Source organism: Panthera uncia, chromosome B4 (assembly GCF_023721935.1).
Source record: "Panthera uncia isolate 11264 chromosome B4, Puncia_PCG_1.0, whole genome shotgun sequence".
Classification (NCBI taxonomy): domain Eukaryota; kingdom Metazoa; phylum Chordata; class Mammalia; order Carnivora; family Felidae; genus Panthera; species Panthera uncia.
The window spans coordinates 135,063,666-135,087,510 of record NC_064809.1 but is presented as its reverse complement, the minus strand read 5'-3'; the positions used below and the strand labels follow the sequence as shown (position 1 = coordinate 135,087,510).

General features: G+C 59.4%; 2 protein-coding genes across 3 annotated transcripts in view; one reads left to right on the top strand and one right to left on the bottom strand.

Annotated features, from left to right (window-relative positions):
- The window catches only part of CELSR1 (cadherin EGF LAG seven-pass G-type receptor 1), a gene marked incomplete at its 5' end in the record, with an annotated part of 137,268 nt that extends 135,114 nt beyond the window's left edge, over positions 1-2,154 (top strand). Inside the window, 1 exon segment of the mRNA XM_049626733.1 lies at positions 245-2,154. Coding sequence (XP_049482690.1) covers positions 245-269 — 25 coding nt within the window.
- Positions 2,148-23,594, bottom strand: TRMU (tRNA mitochondrial 2-thiouridylase). 2 transcript variants are annotated; one of them, XM_049626545.1, is made up of 11 exons: positions 22,847-23,594; positions 19,764-19,929; positions 17,253-17,359; positions 15,341-15,463; positions 11,427-11,599; positions 9,769-9,822; positions 9,618-9,684; positions 8,225-8,325; positions 6,836-6,980; positions 6,406-6,488; positions 2,148-5,910 (listed from the first exon to the last, which is right to left on the bottom strand). In XM_049626545.1, exons 1-11 carry the CDS (start codon positions 22,926-22,928, stop codon positions 5,746-5,748), a joined length of 1,266 nt encoding a protein of 421 aa, XP_049482502.1. In that variant the 5' UTR covers positions 22,929-23,594; the 3' UTR covers positions 2,148-5,745. The 2 variants fall into 2 exon arrangements, with proteins under 2 accessions (XP_049482502.1, XP_049482503.1); XM_049626546.1 differs by lacking the exons at positions 19,764-19,929; positions 22,847-23,594 and having other exon boundaries at positions 11,427-11,540; positions 17,253-17,353.
- Positions 23,595-23,845: the final 251 nt, after the last annotated feature.

Sequence of the window (23,845 nt, the reverse complement as noted above, 5' to 3'; positions counted from 1 at the left end):
AAAAGTTCGGTTGCTAACCTTGACGCCCCACGCTCTGCGGTGAGGCTGGCTGTGTGGACGCTTAGACGAGCCTGGCCCTCCGGGCGGCTCAACCCGCCCCCTCTCCTGCCTAGCGCAGCTGTGTCCACACAGGAGCTTGCCCTCCTCGGAGCCCCCGGGCATTCCCTGTCCCCTGACTGGGGATTTCTGCTCCCTGCCCCCTGTGGGACCTCAGCCCACCTGCTGGCTTCTTCCCCACGCACAGAGGCAGCAACGAAACCTCAATCTGAACCGTCAGAAAAGCGGGACACGAGCCCAGCGCCTCCGTCCAGGCCCCTGTGCTGCGTCAAGACACCCTTGGACCTTGGAGCCCAAGGGACCACGGCCTTTCCAGTGAAGCAGGCCCTGGTGGTGGGGGTCCCTGCTGGCTGGTGTGATGGACGGTCTGGACACAAAGCTCTGGGCCGCCCCCAGGGGCTCAGGGCCCAGCTGACCCCTGACAAGTGCCAAAGGCCACAGGCACAAGGAGGCGTGGACTCCCGGAGGCTGGCACAGCTTGATCCAGACCCAGAGCCGAAGCCGTGCGCCCGCGGGCCAGGAGAGGGCCCAGGCAAGAGCTGGCAGGGCCCGAGCTGGCCTCAAGAGAGAGGAGCTGCCTGGCCTGGCTGGCTCTTTGCAAAGACACTCCTCGTCTTAAAGCAAAGGACTTTGCTTCGTTGAAAAGGTGTAGATGCTTCTGTATATTTGTATGGAACTCTGAGAAGGCGAAAGCCTGTGTATATTTTGCATTTGTACGGATTGATACTGAGAGATCTGCAGAACGACCGCTATTTTTTTTTTACACAAGGGAGATTGTACGGTTGTACTTGAATCTGGCACGCATCGATGCAGCTGGTGTCCTAGCAGATCGGAGGTGGGAAGTGCGTTGGGAGTGAGGTTGTCTTTAAACAGAGGCTCCTGCTGCTGCTTTCGGCCAGTACACAAGGACTGTGGGCATTACACGCAGCTGCCTGAATTCACACACGTTTGTTTTCGAGACGTTTGCCATCAGCTCCCAGCTGCCTCGACGGTGGTGGATCTGAGACAGAGGCAGGGTGGGACTCCTGCAGGTGCCCCACGGCTGCCCCCCACCCCCGGTGCCCACACCGGGCCCACTCTGGGCCCTGCAGGCCTCCCTGGCCCCCTTCCCAGGCCACGTGGTCCTGCAGGTGGGGACTTCTGTTCCGCTGCTCCTGTCCCCAGTGGGACCTCGGTGTTCACACGTTCCCGATTCAGACGGAGGCGTGAGGTCTTCCAGGAGGCCACGCTCCTTCCTGCCAACTCTCCAGCTCTTTTAGACTCTGAGGATCTGCGGGAGGGCTGGGGCCCCACCCCCGAGTCCGACCAATTGCTTCATTTTGCTTCAAATGGCCAATTGTGCACAGGGACAAAGCCGCAGCCACACTTGTCAATGGTTACCAGGCTGTTTTTTGGAAGCTCCTACCGAGGATCGGCTGGGGCCGTCCCACCGTGGGCAGTTGGCACAGTGCGGCCCAAGGGCTGTGGAACCGGGCCCAGAATTACTCAGACACGTTTCATTCGTTTTCTTTGTTCTTTGAATCAGGCGCCCAAATACATTACTAGCACAGCTGCTTCCAAATACGAGAAACCATAAGATATGCTAACATCAGGTGACTTCCACGGCGCAGTACTCTGACGGGAAGGAGGGCGCTGCTCACGACACCAGAGACCACGTACGTGAGACCAGTCTAAGGCCACGCACTTCACACCCAAGGGAAACAGCCCCCACGGTCCACAGGCTGGAATGAATGATGTGCCTTAACAGGTGAGTGGCCTTTTGAAGACGGAAAATGATAGCATCAGTAAGTGTTTACCACCGACGAGACGCTTCCTACATAAAGGACGTTTTGACATTCGCGAGTCTGAACACCCACCTTCACACCATCACGGTCTCTTCTGCGACTCGGGCCCTTTCAGGTGGTTTTTGATTTGATCAGAATTGTTACCAAAAACCAATGGTCAAGTTTTATTAAGACAGGAAAAACTGTAAACCTATTTTTGTGACTTAAGACTTTATAAGAGATGAGACACTGGAGATTTTTTTAACAAATGTCTATTTATTGTTCAGAACACTGGAATCGCAACAAGAGTCTGCAATAAATTAAGATTTTTGAACATGCGCTTCTGCCGTGCTCATCTCCCCCGTCCCCACTGCCCTGCGCCCCCTTCCTGACGCAGCTGTGGAAGGGACCTTGGACAGGATGCCGAGGACAAGCCGGGGGAATGGGGTGGTGGGGGGGAGGAGCTGTACTAGAACTTTCTGTCCATTCTCCTGACAGAACTCTGGACGAGCTGGCCCTACTTGGGGTTTCCTGACATCTTTAAATCTAGCTCTCACCACGTGCAAAGGCACCAGCCCGGGGCCTTTCCCTCAGGATCCGTGCACGTGGTGGGGGTGACGGGGCCTGGCAGTGAGGTGCCCACTTGGGAAAGAGGCACAGGGGGGGAACACGTGTCCTACTTCTCAGCCCCCACCCCTCTGGTCTGCCAGGGTCTTCTGAAGGTCACCTGGGGGGTACAGCCCTAGAGCCTGCTGGCCCCCAGGTGCGCGGACAGGGCAGTGGGAGGGGCCAGAGTCCCAGCTCAGGAGCTTGGCCCGATGGCGCCCCCTGGCCGACAGCTGCCGCTGAATCTCTGAGGCGACACAAAGTGGCCTTCCACAGAGGGCCGGTGGCCTCAAGGGCACATGGAGGGCGGGCAGAGCCCAGCAGGGGGAGGAAAGCACTGCCAGCTGGAAGGCTGCCATGCGCCTCAGGTGAGGCCTGGGTGGCCCGAGCGGCAGCGGCGGGTTTGGGCCCGTCCCCCACCTTCCTCCACCGGCGGCCTGCAGGCTGCAGATCTGGCCCTGGGCTGATGAGACGGGCAGCGCCTCCCTGCGGCCTGTGCCCAGGGCGCTTCCTCCCTCCTGCCGTTTCCGAGGGTCACCTTGCACAGAGCAGGGTGGGCCGGTGGGGCCTTCCCAGAGCGGCCACAGCTTACAGCTGGGCTCATGGGCAAGAGGCCCAGCCAGCAGGGCAGTGAATCAGGGGACACGTGGGCGCAGGCAGGCTCCGTGCTGTCCCCTGAGCAGGCAGAACAAGGGTGGGGTTCCGGTTCTGGCCTCCCCGCCACCGCACACCCAGCGGTGGTCCGCCTTCTGGCCCAGGCCGAAGCCCCACCTCTCGGGACGCACTCCTTTACCTGGATCACAGGATGGGTCCCAGACACCCCGGGGCAGGCCCACTCCCCTCTTTCAGCCTCCGGAGCCTCCTGCTGGGGGGGGAACCTTGGGGGATGGGCCCGGAGCTAAGGGTGGGGAGAGGGCAGACTGAGGCGGGGACAGGTCTGAGGAGGCGGGACACTGGGGTTTCAGCTCTTTGGACGGCATCGCTTCCCTCATCAGGTGGTGTGGAGGGAAAACTGCTCTGGGCACAGCCCCAGCACCCCGACCATCACCGAGGGGGACCACTCTGGTCCTGCCTCTGGGAAAACGGGCTGGCACCTCGCTCCCAGCCCCGCTCAGCGGCCTGGTCTTAAAGCCCCCCCGACACTGCGTCACACTAAGCCAGCCACAGGGCCCAGCACACTCCGTGCCCTTTGCCCAGGCTGGCAGGGACATGGGGTCAGGCCAGAGGCTGGCCTCCCTGCAGGCTGCAGCCCCCACACCAAGGCTGAGGCAGGCGCCGAGCGGGGTGCCTGGCCCGGGCCTCCCTTCCCGGCTACACGGGACGGCGGCCCCTCTGCTCTGAAGCACAGCCGTCCTGACGCACACAGAGAACCGAGGGCAGCGGGACCCCGTCCAGACACAGGTCTCAGTCGTCCACCCCCCCTCCTGACCTGCTACACCTGACTTCCTAAATCCAACGGCCTGCCTCCTTCTGGCCCACAGCCCACCGGTCTATTCGCTCCCACCCATACCTCAGAGACCAGAGGGATTTTCTGCTCAAAACCACCTAGGCCTCCCTCCCATTCAGAAGGAAGCCCACCTCTCACGGTAGTCCTCTGGGGCCCGTGATCTGCCTCAGAGGGAGGGGGTTCACACCCCTGGGACCCAGACCCAGGACTGGTCCTGTCCCCACTACAGGCCCTGAAGGGCGGGGCCACGTGACAACCTTCCCGGGTGCTTCTCCTGCAGCACCATGCCTGGAGGGCTATGCTACCTCTAGTCTAGAACCTTCTGTCCATAGAAGACAGGGAACCACACTTCTGGCCCCCACAGAAGCTCAAAGCACCAAGAATGTGCTGGGTCTGGGGCCAGTGAGAGAAGGGAGCCCAGGCTCTCTGTCCTTAGCAGAGCAGGGGGCTGAGCCCTTGGGGCGAAGCACCAGGAAACCTGGAGGGGGTGCTGCCCTGCCCAGGCCCCACCTTCAGGGCAGGCAAGCTGGAGGCAGTGGGGCCCAGACACGGCCGGGTGTCCCTAGGAAAGGCCGATTTCCTGCCTGACCCACCTGACAACTCCCCCCACACCCCCAGGCAGAGCGTCTCCATACTTCCCACCCCCAAGGCCTGGGGCTGTTGCCCAACGGAGCCCTAACTGCACACACAGCAGGCGAGGGGCTCTCTAGGACTCTGGGTGATGAAAATGCCCCGGGGCCAAAGCGTGTCTGTCGCCCACTCAGCACAGCTAGCTCTGAAGTTTTTATCCTCACTTGCCAAGCAGTTCTCAGCCTGGCCTGTGCCACAAAACGCACACATGCACGCACACCTATGCTACGGGCTGAGTTGAGTGTGCCCCCGCCAAAACCGGAATGTCGAAACCCTGAATCCCCAACGTAACAGTATTAAGAGATGAGGCCTTCAGAAGGCACTTAGGTCACGAGGGTGGATTCCTGGTGAACGGGGTTAGTGTTCTTGTAAGAAGCCCCAAAAAGACCCCTCACCCTTTGGCCGTGTGAGGACACAGCGAGCGGTCGGCTGTGAACCTTCAGGGGAGGCTCGGCCGACCCCGCTGGCACCCTGACCTCGGACTTCCGGTCTCTGCAACCACGAGGAGCAAACGTGTCGTTTGTAAGCGGCCCCACCCGAGGTGGCCGGTGCCAGCAGCCCAGACGGACGGAGACACACAGGCACACGCTGGCTGGGGCCAAGCCCTCCTCTCTGGGACGCAGGCCCCTCAGGCCTTCCCTGGGAGGCAGCCAGGGCACCGAGCATTCTGCAGGGGGAGGGGGGCCTCTGGGCCTCAGGCCCTCACACACCCCGAGGGCGCCCTTGCAGGTGGGGCTCGGCTCAAGTCCACCACCACCCCCTCCCCGCCACAGGGGAGGGAGGGCACGGTGGGAGTGGGGAGCGAGGCCTCCAACCCTCCTCCTGAACTGTCCGCCTGCCTCTCTGCACCTGCGGCTTCCACCCCCCAGGAGACCCCCGTCAGAATCTGCATCCCAGACAGATGTTTTATTGACTGCTGTCCCCGCCCCGCGGCCTCCTCAGCCAGGTCCCCTGCGTGCCTGCAGGTGGGAAACTTTCCAGGGAGCATGAAAGAGCAACTCTAGAAATGGGGCACTTGGGACACACCCACTAGCCAGCAAGTCCTTCTGGCCAGAGCGCCGACTTGGAGAAGCCAGGGCTGGCCTTTCCGGGGCTCTCCTCGGCTCTGGCGGCTTTCTGGAAGCTCGGCCAGCCTGGAGGGAACCGGGGCCGCACACCCCGCCAAGCTCCCCCTCGCTGCCCCACCCCAGGCTCTGTTCCTCCGCGTCCGCGCCTGGCGCTTGCCAGCAGCCGCAGCCTCCTTCAGAGCGTGGGACCCAACCCTGGGCCGCTGCCCGGGCCGTCGCTGGGGCCCTCGGTGGACACCCTGGACTTGCTCTTGCCCTTCTGGAGTATGTAGGCAGACGGCCCCAAGCGCAGGATTTTCCCGCTGCCCAGACACTCATCCCCTTTGTAGAAGACGGCAAACTAAAGAGGAAAGAGGCCCGTGTCACCAGCAGTGGGACCTGGCGCCAGATGCCCACAAGCAGCCAGCAGTGCGGGGGCGGGGGAGAGGGGGGAGGGGGAGGGGCAACGCTCTGCCTGCCCCTCCTCTGTCCCCGCCCCCACGGGCCAAGACAGGGCAGCTGGGCCTCCCAGTGGCCAAGCAGGAGCAGCCCTCACTGCTGTCGTGCCTGGGGGAGGCATGCCGGGCGCGGGGCTGGGTGCGGCTTCCACCCTCGCTGCCCGGGTGACCTGAGCCCCCACCCCGTGAACCGGGTGCCCTGGTGGGGAGGAAGCACGGCGCGTCCTTCCGGAGCACGAAGCCCACTGGCCGGAGCCCTCTCAGCTGAGCCAGTCCTAACGCCCAGGGGCTCCAGGCCCCGCACCCCCAGGGGTCGTGTGAGGCCCCGTCCTGCCTTCCAGCCGGGCTCCCCCTCCTCCCTCTGCAGCACCGCACAAGGCCGGGCGTGCCCCACTCACCTGTCCGGGGGCAAGGGCCCGCACGGCCTTCACGGCCGTCACCCACACGGTGCCGTCTTGATTGAGGGTCAGCACGCACGGCACTGTGTACGAGAGAGGGGTCCCTAGAGGGGGCTCCGGCCTCTCCACGCGTGCTCGGCCCCAGGCCTCGCACCCCCAGGGAGGAAGGAGCCCCGCCCGCCGGGGCCCACAGGCGCACGCACGCACCACCTACGGCCCCGCCGCCACAGCCGCAGCCCCTGCCCGCGGCACCGACGACGGAGGCTAAGCCGGCCTCGAGCCTCCCGGTGCCGCTCCCAGGGCTGGCCCTCGAACAGGGGTTTGGAAGGGGTCATCCAACCTAACGGTGGGGGACCGTCGGGCCGCGGGTCTCACGGCCGCTGCCCTCAACTGGGCTCCCCTGTCTGAAGGGACCCTCCCGCTCAGTCACCTAGCGCCATCTGGTGGCGGAACCGGAAGTGGCACTCCATCATCTTGTCGCGGACCAGGGCGGCGGGCGGCTCCTCCGCGATCCAGTGCACGCGGCTGGTCCGCAGCAGGTCCCGGTACAGAGCCGGGTGGTCTGTCCGGGGGGCCTGCGGAGCGGAGCGTGCAGGTCAGGGCACCGAAGCCCCCGGCGGGGGCGCCCACCCAACCGCACGCCTACTGGTAACTGGGGCGTCGGCCACGGAGACTCGGGACCAGCCCACGGCCTTCCCGTCCCCGTTCCGCACGGGAGGAGACCAAGGCCCAGGAGGGACAGCGTCTCATCACGGTCACACACGGCGAGAGGCTGACCACAGCACGCTGCCTGCAAGTTCACGCCTCGCTGCCCCCACCTGCCTGGCGCACGGGCCCGCCAGGCCGCTGGCTTGTCTTTCAAAAAGGTCACCTCAGGCAGCCCGTCAGACACCAAGCGGCTGAGGAGAGAAGGGACAGGGCAGGCTCCCCGGGGCTGTGCTGGGGCCATCTGCCCCTGGGGCCCCTGTCCCCACCCCACCCCCCCCCCCCCCAGGCAAGGATATCCTCACGGGGACAAACGTCAGCTGATGACCCTACGGGTTTTTCTGAAAGCAAAACAGACCACTGAAATTTTACTCTAAAACCACTTTAATTCATACACGACCACAACCCCTGCCCCGGCTTCTACGCCTACAGCTCTTCCTGGAAGGAGATACCCAGAATCAGGGGGCGAAGCCAACTGGCCTCTCGGCCGGTGTCTAAGAGAAGGTCCCCCGGTTATGTGACAGCATGAGATGGCAGCCCGCTCTCTCAGGGCAGGGCCACTGTCAGGGGGGAGGGGCTATCCTGCAGGATGTTAGCAGCGCCCCGGCCTCCATCCAGCAGGGGACACTGCCGAACGTCCCGGGGTGCAGGGCGAACGCACCCCCTTTGTGAAGCTCTGCTCTAGAGCCCAGGGACGGGGGGGGGGGGGGGGGGCACGGAGGTCCGGGGCCCCGCTGTGGCACACAAACCGGTCTGGTCCTGGCTCCACTTGGGCCAATGACTTGCTGGAGCCTGGGCGAGCCCTGTCCCAAGCACTGAAGCCACCTCCTCTCTGTGGACCTTCGGGCTCTCTCCTAACAAACAGTATCTACACGTAGCAGCTGACGACACGACCGCTAGAGTGACCGGCGTATGGTAAGAGCCTAAGGACTACCTTAAACAAACGCCTTCTGGTACCTTGGGCCACCCAGGAGGACGCAGAGGAAAGGCAAGGGTGGTCCGTCAATCACTGCCGTTCCGTAGGGTTTCAGCAGCCCTGCCTGGTCTCACAAACACTGTGGGCCGTGCCAAACACAGACCTCTGCCACCTGCCTAAAAGGCCAGCCCGACTCACCACAAACACGTCACCCTTGGTGCCGTCCTTCTCCACCACATACCAGGGCTCGCGTAAGCCGCCTATCCTGGCTCTCTGGCCCAAAGTATACAGGAACCAACCTACGGAAAGACAGTTCCTCAGGGGACTGGCACCAGCCCCCTCCCAAACAGCACACCCCTCCTAACCGGAAGGGGTGGATGAAGGGGGACAGTCAGGAGGCTCCGCGGACCACCGCCGAGGGGTAGTCCTGACCACACACCTGAGCTCGTCCAGGCCCTGCCCCGCGCCTGGGTTAGGCTCTACCTCGCAGCCCCGGAAGGAGCCAATTCCAGCTGCTGGACCACCTGACCCGCGAGCAGCAGGAAAGCTCCTTTAGAAGGTGGACCGGGCGTCCTCCGGGCCCACGACCCCCTCCTGCCGAGCGTCCACCAGCCCCTCTGATGTACGAACCGCACGGGGGCTGTGGCATCCAGGCTGCCCCCGACTGCTCTGTGCACTCCCCACGGAAAAACATCACAAGACCAGATGGCCAAGCCGCCACCCCCTCCCTCCCTCCTGAGGGGATCACAGTGCCCCGGGCCACCGTGCTGTGCTGGAGATGGGCAGGCAGCACCCTGCAGTTCTGTCCCCAGCAAGGCTGTCACCTCCACCTGTCTCCGCTTGGGGACTTTTGTAAAAGCCCACCCCCGACAGGAAAGTGAAGCCATCTACCCAAACTGGGGCGGTGGATTCCAAAGAACCACCTGTGAGACTGGCCACGTCTGAGCACCAGCCCTTGCCCCCCACCAGGTCAGGCACGCTCTGGGTCAAGACCTACCTGGCCATCCAGGGCCCGAGGGCTTCTCTGGCTCCAGGGCACAGACCCACCGCTCACCAACCCAACATCTATCCCCCCTCCCCCTGGGCTGTGAATGCTGGCGCCTCGTTAGCCGGTCGCAGCCTCCCCACACCCGCTCTGTGCAAGCTCACGGTGCCCCCCTGAAAACGCCTGCGCATGAGCAAGCAGCACCCCAAGTGCAACACCGCTGCCTTATGCGGCCACCCTCTGATCCCACCTCTTCCTTGTTCTAGATCTGGAAGCTCCTACTCTGGAATCAGTCGATCACACTTCTTTCACGAGGGTGGGATGTTTTCTTTTCATACAGATAATTCCACGTGCAGGGACAGAACACCCAACTGGAGAGCGAAGTCTTTCTGACTCGGATGGCACCCCTCTCTGAGCCCCAATGCCTCCCGGCCACAGCCGCCACCACGCTCCCTCGCTCACCCACGACCCCCACCCACAGGCTTCTCAGGCTCACGGGCAGATGTGGAAGGAATTACAGGCTTCTCGCCTCAATTTCCCACAGCGGAAGCCCGCCCCACGACTCGGGGAGTTTACAACGAAGGGCAGCCCGAGGCTGTGTCTCACCTTTATGTGTTCCCAGAACTCTGTTGTCTTCTATGGAAATAAATTTACCAGGCCGAGGCTGCAGATACTGGAAAACAAGCACTTCCTTACTAACGGATCCAAGTCCAGAGCAGAAACACGGGTCCACACTCACGCGTCAAAGAACACTCACCTGAAGGATGAAATTTTCAAAATTTCTTTTACCGACGAAGCAGATGCCCATGCTCTGAAACGAAAGGAGGGCCGTGCGTGAGGAGAACGAACAGGCAGCCGGCGTCCGCATGAGGACACGAGGACCAGCCAGGCCGGGAGAACGAGAGACGGGCACCTGGGCCTCGCCGGGCCCCACTGCCTGCCCTGAGCCTTGGCTCCGGGCCTGGCTTTCCTCGGCCAGCACCCACGGACACCAGTCACACCCACAAACAGACCTGAGGGGCCCGCAGAACCTCTTAGCCTCTCCTCTTAGCCGGGTCTTAAATAATGGACCCCCGACCCTGGATCTTATGAGCTCAGCGAGGCCGCCATCACGTCCACCCCTGGCAGGATGTGGCCCCTGTGCGGCAGACGTCAGCCCAGCTGCCCCAGGAGAGAAAATGACAGTCGTGTGAGCCGTCAGGCCACCGTGCGGGAGCCACGGGGGACACGGGGGCCAGAGCAGGACCCAGAAGTAGGGCCAGAAGCTGAAGCATCACAGCAGAATCCGGGGAAGAGAGGACTCCCCCGGGGAGGCCTACTCCAGCACAGAAGACACGCTGGAACGTGCTCCACGCGGCTCCTGTCCCGTCACGGCTTTCTGGCCTGTTCTCTACGGTGCGTCTCTGCAGTGTGGCGCCCCCTCCCCCAGCTCCCATCACAGAGCCACACCCAGAAACTGAACAGGTAAACAGAGGAAGAGAGATGATGGGTGGCGGGATGTGTCAAAGGATGTGGTCCTGGGAAGGGACGGTCATGCTCGTGCCCAACCCTGGACGTCACCCGGTCAGACCGAGCGCACCGAGCGCACCGAGCCTGCGGGACCATCCCCTAGCACTGAACCTCCACCACGCTGCCCTCACCTTCACTCCAATGCATGGGCTCTTTCTTGCCTCAGGGCCTTTGCACAAGCTCTTTGCACTATTGGGACTGTCTCCCCCCCCCCCCCCCCCCCCCCCCTCCCCCCAAAACCGCGTCCCCTCTTTGCCGCCGGGCCTTCTCAAAACCTTTTTCCCCCTTTGGGGGGGCCCCCCCCCCCCCCCCCAGCCCTCTCTGTGACACTAAATCCTATTCATCCCGAGGTCTTAGGTAAACATTAACTCCTAGGAGCCCGTCCTCGGGTCGGGGTCAAGCCCCGATCTAGTTAGAGCCCCCTGGTGTGAGGAATTCCTTTCACAGGATCCTCTAATGTCCTACACAGACGTTGTCTAATTTTACGGTGGTTTGTTTCGTGAAGACACCGTGTGCTCCTCACCCACCCTCACAGGCCCGGAGCACAGCACCCTCGACTGAGGGGCTGGATGAGTGCGGGCAGCGCCAGAGCTCTGGCCCGGGGCGTCTCGGGGCCTGGTCCTCACTGTGCCGCCCTCGCCCGGCAGGCTGGGCCAAGAGCACCCACTGAGCCACCACGGCTGCTGTGAAAAGCTGCCCACCCCGGAGTGGGGCCGCAGAGGGGTCGGGGGGGGGGATAAGTCCCGTCTCAGCGGCCTTCTGAATGTGCACAGGGCCTCCCAGAGCGCGCAGCCCCGCTCTCTCCTGACGTTAAAGCCTGGGGAGGACACGGGGCGGTGACCACAGGGCCCTGCTTCTCCCCAGACCGCGGAGAGGGCGACGCGAGCACAGTGCCCTCGACCCTACCTCTTTCTTCTGAAGCACATGATGAAGTCTATTCTCTGCAGCTATTTTCTTGACAAAATGTTTCGTTAATCCCCCCAGAGGGAAGAGGGTTCTCCTCAGGGCATCTTGGGAAACCTGGCTGAGAAAGAAGGTCTGGTCTTTAAAGCTGTCAGCTGCTTGTAGAAGCTTTACCGCTGCCAAGAGTAAAGAACAAAACAAGTTGCAGAAATAAAAATGATGGTACTTTGCTCTGAATAACGTCTTTCCCTCTACTTGGACTCCCCCTGGCCTGTCAGAAGCAAAAATCAATACTCAAAAGCAGACTACCAGAAAGAAAAAAAACACAACAGACAATCACCATGGATAAGGGGAGAAAAACTCTCCCTAATTCATCTACCATTAAAAACGATACAGGGGAGGGGCGTCCGACTTCGGCTCAGGTCACGATCTCACGGCTCCTGAGTTCGAGCCCCGTGTCAGGTTTTGTGCTGACAGCTCAGAGCCTGAAGCCTGCTTCGGATTCTGTGTCTCTCTCCCTCTCTCTCTGCCCCTCCCTGCTCGTGCTCGCGCACTCGGTCTCTCTCAAAAATAAACATTAAAAAAAAAAAAAGATACAGGGAAGGCGGATTTTATGCGATAAGGAAATTTATTCCAGTTCGCACATCAGATGACAGTATTTTAAACGCCACGTGAAACCATTCTGAAGTGCCAAGGTGAACTGTCTAAAACACGCAGCCACGTGGGAGGCGAGTGGGTGACAGGACCCCCGGACACCCCCCGACGTGGGGTCAGCTGTGCGGTTCCCCACACCGCCACGGTGCCGCGCCCCGGCTGCCCCCAGGCCCCAGGCCCCAGGCCCCAGGCCGGCAAGAGTGCCTCGAACTCCCCTTCCTCAGCTCAACGCTTCCCGCCGAGAGTCACGCAGGCGTCTGTGCGGCGCTCCGGTGCCCCCACTAGAGACAAAACCGTCTCTGGCTCTCAGGCAACGGTGCACAGGTGTGACTGACCGTGGCCCTGGGACCCCGCATCGGAGGCGGCCCAGCTCCAGCACTGGGCCCCATCGACCCAGCCCGGCACGTGTCGGCACTTCCACGACCGGCACCGTCAAGCTCCCGCTCCGAGGTTCAGGGACCGACGGGAAAAGCTACGCGGGCTACCGGTACACGGTGCCGAGAGGCCGCCGCCCGTCACCCTGAGGGCACGCTACCGTGTGCGACGGGCCCAAACACACGTGTGCCGGTCAGCCTGGCACAGTCCCGTGTGGAACACGGGCTCTGTGCAGGTCATGGTCACCCGTGACCTCAACCCTGATTCTCGCTTTTGCCGTGGAAAGTTGGACTCTCCCCATTTTACAGACGAGGAAACCGAGGCTGGGATCACTGAAAGGGTTCAACGGAACGGTGCAGGTGCAGGTGGGTGCTATTCCCTAATTTTCTAGGCACAAAGCAACAGAACCAGTTGAAAATGAAAAACAGAGTTCGGCCACCCGGCCATCAGTAGGCACGCTCGTTTGCCTAACGCTCCTTGTTGTTTCAAAACAAAACCCAGTCAAACAGCGTCCACATAAAAACCCCAGGACCTTGGAAGCAAATGGCATTTCCTCACAGTTTGGAGGTTTTTAAAACAAACTCAAAACCTATGATTTAAAAAAAAAGTTTTTTAATGTTTTTATTTATTTTTGAAAGAGAGAGACAGAGCATGAGCAGGGGAGGGGCAGAGAGCGAGGGAGACACGGAATCCAAAGCAGGCTCCAGGCTCCGAGCCATCAGCACAGAGCCTGATGCAGGGCTCGAACTCACAAACTGTGAGATCATGACCTGAGCTGAAGTCAGACGCTCAACCGACTGAGCCACCCAGGCACCCCTCAAAACCTATGATTTTAAAAAAACAAGTTGACAACCGTTAAAGCACGGACAGGAACATGTGGGAGATACGCTCGTGCCAGGAACCTTCACACAACCCCGAACCTCACGCCCATGGCCGGCCGACGGCGCCCCCACTTTGCACAGGTGAGGTAACCAGACACAAGGCCAGGGCCCAGGAGCGCCGGCTCTGGGGGCCACCCGGCCCCGCGCGCGCTCTCCCCGGGGCCCGGGCCCAGGCCAGGAGGCTCTATTCCAGGTCTCTAGGGCAACTAAGTAAGAATTCAATAAAAGCTCTAGTGTGCCTAAAAAACACACTAAAACAAAGACACGGTCATATTATTAAGACAACCACACGTTAAAATTACTCAACAAAACAGAGGTCAACGCGATCACAAGTTTCAGAGTGCCTGTGGCCCAGCAGAAAGGTCCAGACGGCTCTGGAAGGCAAACCATGTTCTAGGAGACAAGTGAGCATGCCTGTTCCACATGGAAATAAACCCTTCATCTACTCAGGACCCTTCCGTCCGTATTTACTCAGTGGATCCTGCTGTGGCGCCCCCGAGTGGCGGGGTCTGCCCTCTTCCCCGGCGTGGAGCGGCTTCCGGAAGAGTGGTGGGGAGCAGCTGGGAGGGAGGCAGAAGACGCCTGTCCTCTCCCCCACGTCTGTACCTGAGGCCAAAGGCCCAGCACCCGGCAGACAGCAGTACGTGCTGGGCCTGCGCAGGCCGGGAAGGCGATCTGAGCGCCCTGTGCCGTGGAGGAAGAAGGGCCACCGGGCAACAGCCAGCACCCTGGGGGCCCCTGCAGCACGACGGCCGTGGCCTTCCGACCAGGCCCAGAGACACGGAGGACAGAGCCCAACTGGGGCCTGGCACAGCAGGACGAGCGTAAGCTGCGGGGCCGGGCAGAACTGGGCTGGGATCCAGGTGTAGTGCAGCGGGATTCTCGCACAGAGTCGCAACCCCGAGGCTCTTCTTTCCAGGAAGCAGCCTTATTCCTGCCGGCACCGCTCAGTTGGGTTCGTACCCAAAAACCGGAGCCCCGAACTCCACGTGGCGTAGTTTTTCGTGTGTTTTTAACTTCTTTGTCTTCCACGTATGGTAACGCACAAACATGCAGTCTGATTAAGTGATCTCACGTCACAAGGTCAGGAGGGACGATGCGGTCACGTACGTGTGTGGCCAGCTTGAAAGCCTTGAGGGGTTTTTTTCTTTCCTTAGGGAGGGGACCCTATCACATTACCACCAGAGGCACCCTGGCCAAAGGACTTCATCCGCGCCTCAGTTTCCTCATCTGTGAGACGGGACAAGACTATCCCCCTCCACTCTAAGAGGAGCCCAGTGGAACGTGTGCCTGTAACGGCCTGGGCTTGGGGGAAAGGGGAAGGTGCCGTGAGGCAGGCGGTCAGCAGGGTGCACGTGCACAGCGTCAACCCTTCAGCGCTCCCACATCAGTGGAAACTTCTCACTCACATATGGCTCTGGGCCCATTTTGTCTCTCACTTCATGGTGACGTGAATCCCTCTTTTCTACAAACAGATGTATGCCATGACAAGCCAGCAGTTGGGCATTTTTCTAGAAAGGTGAAACTGTGCTCCCTCTAACGCAGATCAACTGATCTGCATACGTAATCTCTGTAAACGGATTTTCCACCGGCCTGAGCATCAGGCCCCAGCACCTGGGTCACACTGGATCCATACACCTAAGTCTCGAGCCCTCGAGAACTTGATGGTTAAGTAACGAGGCCTGTGAGCACTTCAGCTATCAAGTATCTCCTCAAATATCACGGGAACCCTCAAATCACTAGCACCCAGCGTACAGAACTGGGCTGCAAACCAGATTCAGGTTCCAGCCAGTCGGTGCCCAGGCACCTGACCGGGACTCCCGCTGCCTCATCCCGGGCTCTAAAGGCAGACAGCCCTCTCGGTAACTGTACTTTTTCAAAACAAGCAAGCTAGTTTGGAACACAGAGACCTGGAGGGCCTGCTCAGAGAGTGACCCGTTGCTACTCTCCGAAACATTTTCCTCTGTGCACAAATACTTAAGGTCTGACCTGGGCGCTTTAACTTACCATTTCTAACTTCAAATCGATTTCTGAAAAGCCCTTCTGGCCTCTTAATGTGCTTCTGCTGAAAGACTTCCTCATCTTCCAGTGAGGTTCTGGCATAGTGACCTGTGGCGACCGCGTCTGCTCCTGTGAGGTTTTTAAAAACACAAGATCAAACTTCAGACGCGCAATGGCCGGCCGTGGCCTCCTCGGGCCTGGGGAGCTCAACAAAGCACGCGGACGCCCAGCCTCGTACTGGATGGTCTGCAGAGGGCCACCTCCACACGGGGGTCGGTGCAGGGGAGGGAGGCTCACCTTTAACTCTTCATTTAAACTGATACAGTCTTGCTACAAGATTCCAGTGCAGCTTTAGGAATCTGTGAAGAACCTTTAAGACCCCACAGCGATCGCACGGCCCACCAGATGCCCGGTCTCCTCACACGCTCAAAACCAAAGTCAACACACAATCCAGGGACCGGTCACGCCCCCCCAGAACAAACTGGGGCTAAATGTCAGCCCCCCCAGACGCGGCCCACCGGGGCAGGGCACGGCAGACGCCAGACCGCAGGCTCGCGGGCCGCCCAGGCCCCTGGGGCCCCAGACCTGCGCCCGATCGCGTGCGAGAATGGGCCGTGGAGCCTGCATTTCTCTCTCCTGACATTCAGTTCTGACGTTAGCCATTCAAATTCATCCGGACTTTTGGAGTCCGTTTTGCAGGCGTCATCGTGGTCTGTGAACCCACGTTCTGCCACCCCCTCGGCTGCGGTCGCTCGTACGCTCGATCCGCGAGCCTGCTCTGGGCCCACCTACGTCGCCACGGCAGTGCTGACGGGACAGAGAGGCCAGCAGTCTGGTGACACTACTGGACCGCCGGCACAGGACAGTCACAATAACACGTCTTGGTGCGTGGCCACACACGGCAGGGTGAGCCGCCCGGGACAGAATGAACCGAGGGGCCAGAAGTGGGAGCTCCGGCAACAGCAGGACACAGGAACAGGACGTGGGCGTCACAGCAGCAGACACGCAGACGGTCCGAGCAAGCAAGTGGGCATCAGGGAAGGTCACACGAAGGAAGAGGGGCGCCCCAACGGGCACATGGACACGAGCGAGGAGAACTACCAGAGTAGACAAGATCTGCAGGGCAGCCGTCTACAGGCGGCAGGGCCACGATGGGTTGTTTTGTTCTCGAGAGGGCGCGTGTGTGTGTGCATGCAGGGCAGGGGCAGAAGGGGACAGAGAGAGAGACAGAGTCCCAAAACGGTTCAGACTCAGCACGGAGCCCGATGTGGGGCTTGATCCCGTGACTCCAGGATCATGACCTGAGCAGAAATTAAGAGTCAGACGCTCAACTGACTGAGCCACCCAGGCGCCCCTCGATGGGCTTTTACAACAGACCACCAAAACGTGGCTTCAAATCCAGAGAAACAGAGACCCAGAATCCAGAATCAGGTACAGACCCAGACCTTCTCAAGGCAGAGCAGAAAGCCACGAAGAAAGCCTGCTGAGAACGTCTCAGCAGGACTAGCAAGAAACCAAACGCCGACTTTGCTGAGCTCTAACTCAGGCTCGGGAAACTTCCGCTAACTATAAGCACGCCTGGAACCGGTGCTGTTCTGAGCAGAACTGGACCTCAGCTCTCAGCTCTCCACCAGTGACCCTGTGTTTCCGCAGGATGTTCTCAAGTTCGTGGCTCCTGAACCAACAGCACAGTCCTCGCACCCACGCGGTCCACGGTGAAGACGCGTGCTCTCTTCTGTGCGACCCTGTCATTTGCATATTGCCAGAAAGTTCTTTCTTACTCAGTGAGATAGAATATTACTGTTTTCACCGCTTCCTTTCCTTCTGGAAGACGAAACTGTTTATGAGGATTTGGCTGCTATCTCTGAAAACCTTGTGACTTTTAAAAAGATTAAATGGAAATAATGAAATTACTTACCGAGATTATCCACAGCATAATGGAAAAAACAGCTGAATTTGATATGCTTGTTGCAAACTATGTCAGGATTGGGAGTCCTTCCTTTCTCGTATTCACTTAAAAAGTCACTGGAATAGAAGAAAAAGACTTTTGTTTCTCAGTGCGAAACATTCCTCAAAAAAAAAAAAAATACATCTGTTAAGTTACTTGCTTAACTTGGTTCCTCCTTCTCTTACCAAAACTATAATTTTCTGTAAAATAGGAGAGCTTCGGTATACGGCCGTTTCCAGTATTTTCATCAAATATTCCTTTAAAGCCGGGGGCACTTCCCGTCTGAATCTACGACAGTGAATAAACCTGGACAGAAAGTCAGGTATCACCGGCCACTATGGCTCAGCGGCCGTTCTGTCTCCCCAGAGGCTCACGGGGCGCGGGGGAGGGGAGGGGGACTGACCCAACCCCAGCCTCCCCTGACTTCGCCCACAAAAGGCGGCTCGAGTGAAGAACGTGCCGGAGACAGCGCGGGAACGACCTCATCCAGAGCGACAACCGGGGCTCTACCAGCTATTCCACCAGCAGCCTGGCGACCCAGGGCCCTGGGCAAACGTGCCAGCAAGGACCTCTCCCACGTGGCTGACACGCTCCCGAGGAGCCCTGGGGGCCGCCAGGGCAGCGGCAGCCCAGCTGGACTCCTGTTCTAACCGGCCGGCTGCCCGGACACAAAGACGGTTCGGCAAGAGCTTCGTGTCTTAGAGCAGTCACTTCGGGAGGACCACGTCCGTGTGTATCGCGCGACAAGTTGTACGGTGGGCAGGTGGCGCCGTGTCGCTCCTCACTGACCCACGACGGTTACAGATAACAACGCTGACCTCGGGGGCCACGTTATGAAGACAAACTAAGAACCTGCACAAGGTCCCAGTCACATGCGCATCTCCAACCTCAGCAGGCGATGCCGAGCTGCGTTCCTCCCGCCTGTCACTCCGCTCAGAACGGATAAAACTCGTGTTGCTCCGTACTTCTATTGTTTTAATTGCTAGAAAGTCGTCGAGGGTTTTCCTTTTTAATGTCGGTTTATTTTGAGAGAGAGGGAGAGAGACAGAGAGAGAGAGAGAGAGAGAGAGACAGCATGCACGAGCAGAGGAGACACAGAGAGAGGAGGAGAGAGAGAATCCCAAGCAGACGCTGCGCTGTCAGCACAGAGCCCAACGTGGGGCTCGAACCCACAAACCGTGAGCTCATGACCTGAGCTGAGATCAAGAGTCAGACGCTTTGGGGCACCTGGGTGGCGCAGTTGGTTGAGCGTCCGACTTCAGCCAGGTCACAATCTCGTGGTCCGTGAGTTCGAGCCCCGCGTCGGGCTCTGGGCTGATGGCTCGGAGCCTGGAGCCTGTTTCCGATTCTGTGTCTCCCTCTCTCTCTGCCCCTCCCCCGTTCATGCTCTGTCTCTCTCTGTCCCAAAAATAAAATAAAAACAAAAAAAACAAAAAAAACTAAAACAAAAAAAAAAACGTTGAAAAAAAAAAAAGAGTCAGACGCTTAACCGACGGAGCCACCCGGACGCCCCCAAAGTTGTCAAGCGTTTTATTAAACCGTAAACTAGTTAAGGTAGAATCCATGCTTTACTCTCTTATGTCCACAGCCCCCAGAACATTCTCTACGTAACAAGTATCGAGTGAATGTTAAAGAGGTTAAGCGTTTATGCTGGTTTACAAAAGCCATGGGAACCATTCCCCAAGCGGTGTAACGGAAGACAGGTCAGTGGCATCAGCAAGAACCAGAGCGGAGCCTGTACAGTGGGAGGGGAGAAGCCCTGCCTGCACCCCGCGAGGGAGACGGCAAGAGACCCCTGAAGGCCAAGTGGGCCTTGGACAGAATTCAGAAGTCTCTGAGCCAGAGAGTGCTATCTTTATGTCCCCAGAGGCGGTACTGGGCCCAGGACAGAGCAAGCACCTAAAAATCATTGTTGGGATTGTTATTATATCTTTTTTTTTAAGTTTTATTTATTTAAGTAACCTCTACACCCAACGTGGGGCTCAAACTCACGACCCCGAGATGAAAAGTCGCATGCTCTTCTGACCGAGCCAGCCAAGCACCCCCGTGTTAGATTTTTAAAGTCTTAGTGTGTGTGTATGTGTTTCGTGTTTTCAAGAGGCAGAGTGGATCACCTAATTCTTTTTCCCAGAAGCCCCCAATCCCTGACGCGCACGGGAACCACCGTGTGGCACCTGTCAGGCAAGACCCCGGCCTTAGCTACCTTCCCCTACGCCAGCAGCAGAAACGACTCAAGGTTCACAAAGGCATTAAAGAGACTTCTGGCAGGTGGCACAATAAGGAGAGCCAGGCTGCTCCGGGACCCAGGCATGGCCTCTGACGAGAGCTCCCAGGCGGCTGAGGCCTCCCACGCGTGGCCTCTGGCACCAATGCAAACAGCACTGCCCGCCTGTCTCCAGTCTGGCCAACTATGGCGCTGCTTCCCTGGGAAGGGCGGCACAGCACACGAGGAAGCCTCCCGCGTCTCTGAACCGCACTCACCTGAACACGTCATTCCAATACTCCTTCACGTAGGACACTTGATGGAACGGGATGTCTAGGATCTGGCAAACTCTGTAAGCATCTTCACAGTCTCTGTCGGCAGTGCAAACCCCGTGTTCATCTAGCGAGTCCCAGTTCTTCATGAACACCCCCGTCACCTGGTAGCCTGGGGAAGGGAGGAGGCACAGATCAGAGTCCATAATCAACCCTGGGTGAAAAGGCAGCGGCTTCTGAGCTCTGAGCAGCTCCCCGGAGGGCCCCCCTCCCACACCACCATCTGCTGGTTCGCCCAGAGATGTCTGCTTTGCTACAAGGCCTTCAAAGTGACTCACATCTTAGCCCAAGACACCTGACTTGCGGGCTGGCTGAGATGCTCCCTCTGCTACACTCCCACAGCACTCTGTAAAGGCCTCAGACATCACAGTGCATGGCTGGACTGCAACTGTTGCCCAGCGTCTACCCCCAGGCAAGCAAGATGGTATATTTGCACCTTTGTGTCCCCCCCTCTCCCCCCCGCCTCGGCACGATGCACGCCCAGCATGCGGGAGAGGCTCGGCAAGTGAGTCATGAATCAGAGAGCAGGAACTCAACTTTTTTTTTTTAATGTTTATTTTTGAGAGACAGAGACAGAATGCGAGTGGGCTGGGGCAGAGAGGGAGGGACAGAATCCGAAGCAGGCTCCAGGCTCTGAGCTGTCAGCACAGCCGGACGCAGGGCAGGGCTCGGCTCGAACCCACAAACCACGAGATCATGACCCAAGCCAAAGTTGGACGCTTAACCCACTGAGCCACCCAGGCACCCCTAGGCTATTCGATTATAAATGCTATACTAACTTTATCTTTTATGACCCAGTTTTTCCTTTTCTGTTGTAACAAAGTACCCAACCAAATACTGGAAAGACCAGCTTAGGTGAACTACCCAGGTGCCTGCCTTGCAGGAGAAATGTTTCTTTCTACATGGGTAGGCTCAATGTAACAAAAGCGAGAACACATGACTCCAAAGAACAGAGACTGGATGACAAAGCTTTGCCAAAACTAACCTACAAATTTGCAAGACCACCCCCACCCAGCTGGTTAATCCGGTTAATCTGGCCCTCCCCACTCTGCTTCCCAGAGCACCTGACTCCCTTCTCTCTCTCTCTCTCTTTTTTAATATTTACTTTTGAGAGAGAGGGAGAGCACAAGTAGGTGAGGGGCAAAGAGAGAAAGAGAGAGAGAGAGAGGGAGAGAGAGAGACACACACACACACACAGAATCCAAAGCAGGCTCCAGGCTCTGAGTTGTGAGTTGTCAGCACAGAGCCTGATGCGGGACCTGAATATGCGAACCGTGAGATCATGACCTGAGCTGAAATTGGACACGCAACTGACTGAGCCACCCAGGTGCCCGACTCCCTTCTCTTATAGCTCATACCACACTGGGCTCTGTTGGGTGTGTTCCACTCAGCCCCCTTCTGCAAATCACCGAAACACGGAGCTCTTCAAAGGGCAGGGACTACATCTCGTCCAGCCTGTCCCAGTGCGCAGCAGTGCCCATTACAGAACCAGAGCCAAAAAAGGGCTTGTGGAATGGAGAGAGCTCCACGCATCCCATCCACACCTGCATTCCAAGTGCCCCAAAAGGAAAGGCTCACAGCAGAGGGTGCACGAATGTCACTTTAAAACTCCACTCGTCTCTAACCTCATCTGCCTGCTCATTCTTCCCTTGGAGATGGGACCCGCTTACAGGGGCACCAGGCTCAGGCACTCTAGGACGGGACCTTAGCGCTTCACCCATCCTGAACTTTCCAGGGGGCACATGACAGCAAGTGCACCTCCAACAAGACCAGGAGAGCCCTTGATGCCAAGGAGAGGACCGAGCTCTTCCTTTGCTGAGTCCATCAGCTTCTGGCACTGAGAAGGAAACCCCAGGAAAGGCTGCCATATGAAGTGGAACAGTCTGGATCCTGGCGAGGAGGGGAATGACCTTCCTGAAGAGTAAAACCGTGTATCTGGCCTGCCCACGTCACTCAAAACATGTCACACACGTCATCGGGGACCTTCCAGGGCTCTGCAAGTCTGCCCACCCTAAAGTGCCTAAAATAACATCTTAACCAGGGTGCTACCTGCTTCTCTACCCTCCTCTCCTTCCACCTCCCTCTGGCCAACACTGCCACACCTCTGACCTTTTGCTCCAGCTGTGGACTCTGCCAGAAGCACTTGCCTCCATACTGCAGGCCCCCAATTCTCTGCTTAGTGAAACCCTAGTCTTCCTTCTTCAAGCCTTGCCTCAAACACCATCACCCTCTATGATGCTTTGATTTTCCCGTTCTCAAGTTAGAGATGTTTCTATTCAACACCTTCAACTATGCCTTTCACAAAACCTACAGTTATTAGTGTGTGCTAATAACCACTGCTGTTTTCTCAATGCCTGACATGTGCTGGGCACTGGGGTAAAGCTTCTGTATGTGTTAAATGCTTCCACTAAGCCAGTGAGGTAGGGTTAGCTCCATTTCACAGACAAGGGGAGCTTAACTAACGTGCCTGAGGTCGGGAACCCCTCATTCATCCCTGCATTCCAAGCGCCCAGAATGAAAGGGCTCACAGCAGAGGGTGCACGAAGGTCGCCAAGCGGATGAGGGCTCACAACGGGAAAGACCACACAGATGGGGAATTCAGCTCATCTCGGCTCCCGACCCCGGGCACTCTCTAGACGCCGGCAAGCAACGCCAGCACCCTGGCGGAAATCTGTCGCGCGATGCACGGCGAGCACCGACGATCCGCTGACGTCTCGGCACACGCGCTGAGGACCGCGTTGGCACCTCGAGGGCAAGGGCCTGTCCGGCGCGGCCCCTGGGCCGCGGGGGTCAGCTCGTTCAGGGCCGCCCGCGGCCTCCCAGGGTCAGCGCCGTCCCCGCCGCCGTCACTCCAGGCAGAGGGCTCCGGAGCCGGGGAGAAGCGCGGCCCCCAGGGTCAGGATCCCTACCACTGGGTCGGTAACCGGGCTGGCGGGGCGCGGGGGAGCGCCCAGGCGGTCGCGCGTCCTCGACCACCCCGTGGAGGGTGAGGGGCCGGGAGCCGGCGTCTCCGAGGAGGGGTCGCTCACCTCTCCGCCTCAACAGCAGCGCGGCCACGGCGCTGTCCACCCCGCCGGACAGGGCGCACACGACGTGCCGCGCCACCTGCATCCGCACGCCGCCAACCTCCCCAACAGCAGCCGCCGCTGCCGCGCCGCGCCGGAAGCCCCGCCCCCGCCGCGGCGTCGCAGACGCGGCCCGGACGGAAACGTGTGTCCGCGCGCGACGTTCCGCCCTTTGACCGGGCTTCCGCTCTCGAGGCCCCGCCCACGCCCCCTGCGCGCGCACCCTAACTCGGGCTCGCTGCCGCGGCTGCGTGAGCTGCTCCGGGGCGGGGCTAGCGTGTACTTCCGGGTGCACCAGCGGACGGGCTGGAGGCGGGCGAGGAGACGGCGGAGGGGAGGAGCTGGTTTCCAGGAGAGGGAATCTCTAAGCAGGAGAGCCAAGTGATCTCATCTAAATTCAGGAAGATTCTCCTGGGTGCCCTGCGCAGAGGACGAGCTGGGAGCCCGGTTAGGAGGCGTGACAGCCGCCTGGGGAAGAGGTGTACTTGCAGGTAGAATCTAGCCCTTGCTGCGCGAATGGCTGTGGGGGGATGAGAAAGACCGTGGAGGACTTGATGTTTCTCTTCCCGGAGGAGGGGGTGACCTGCCTGGTCCGTGTCAGGTGCCTGGGGAGAATCGGCTGTTCTGAACGAGTGCGCACGGGAGCGCACGCGTGGGGCAGCCGGGCAGAGGACCGGTGGCGGGCACATTTCTGGAGGACAGAAACAGCAGAACCCGGAGACATTCGCTGGGCCTAAAGGAAGACAGTGGGAAGGCAGAGGGGTGAGGGTGTGGTGAAGGCAAAGGAAGAGGACCGGATTGGAAACCTGAACGGAGCAGGGCGGGCGGAGAGCCTGTGAGAGCGAAGAGGTGGTCACTGCGGAGTACCAAAGCAGGGGATTGGCCCGGCTCAGACCAAGAGGGTCACGGGGCCCGAAGGACTGATTTGGGTTGACACCAGAAGCTGCGTGGTCCGCACCAGCA

Bases quoted from the DNA above. Each gene is read 5' to 3' on its own strand.
- TRMU (XM_049626545.1), bottom strand. From the start codon at position 22,928: ATGCAGGTGGCGCGGCACGTCGTGTGCGCCCTGTCCGGCGGGGTGGAC. The intron at 19,930-22,846 runs GTGAGCGACCCC...TCCCTTCCCCAG, and splicing joins GCTGCTGTTGAGGCGGAGAG to GCTACCAGGTGACGGGGGTG. The intron at 11,600-15,340 runs GTAAGTTAAAGC...TACTCTTGGCAG, and splicing joins TCGATTTGAAGTTAGAAATG to CGGTAAAGCTTCTACAAGCA.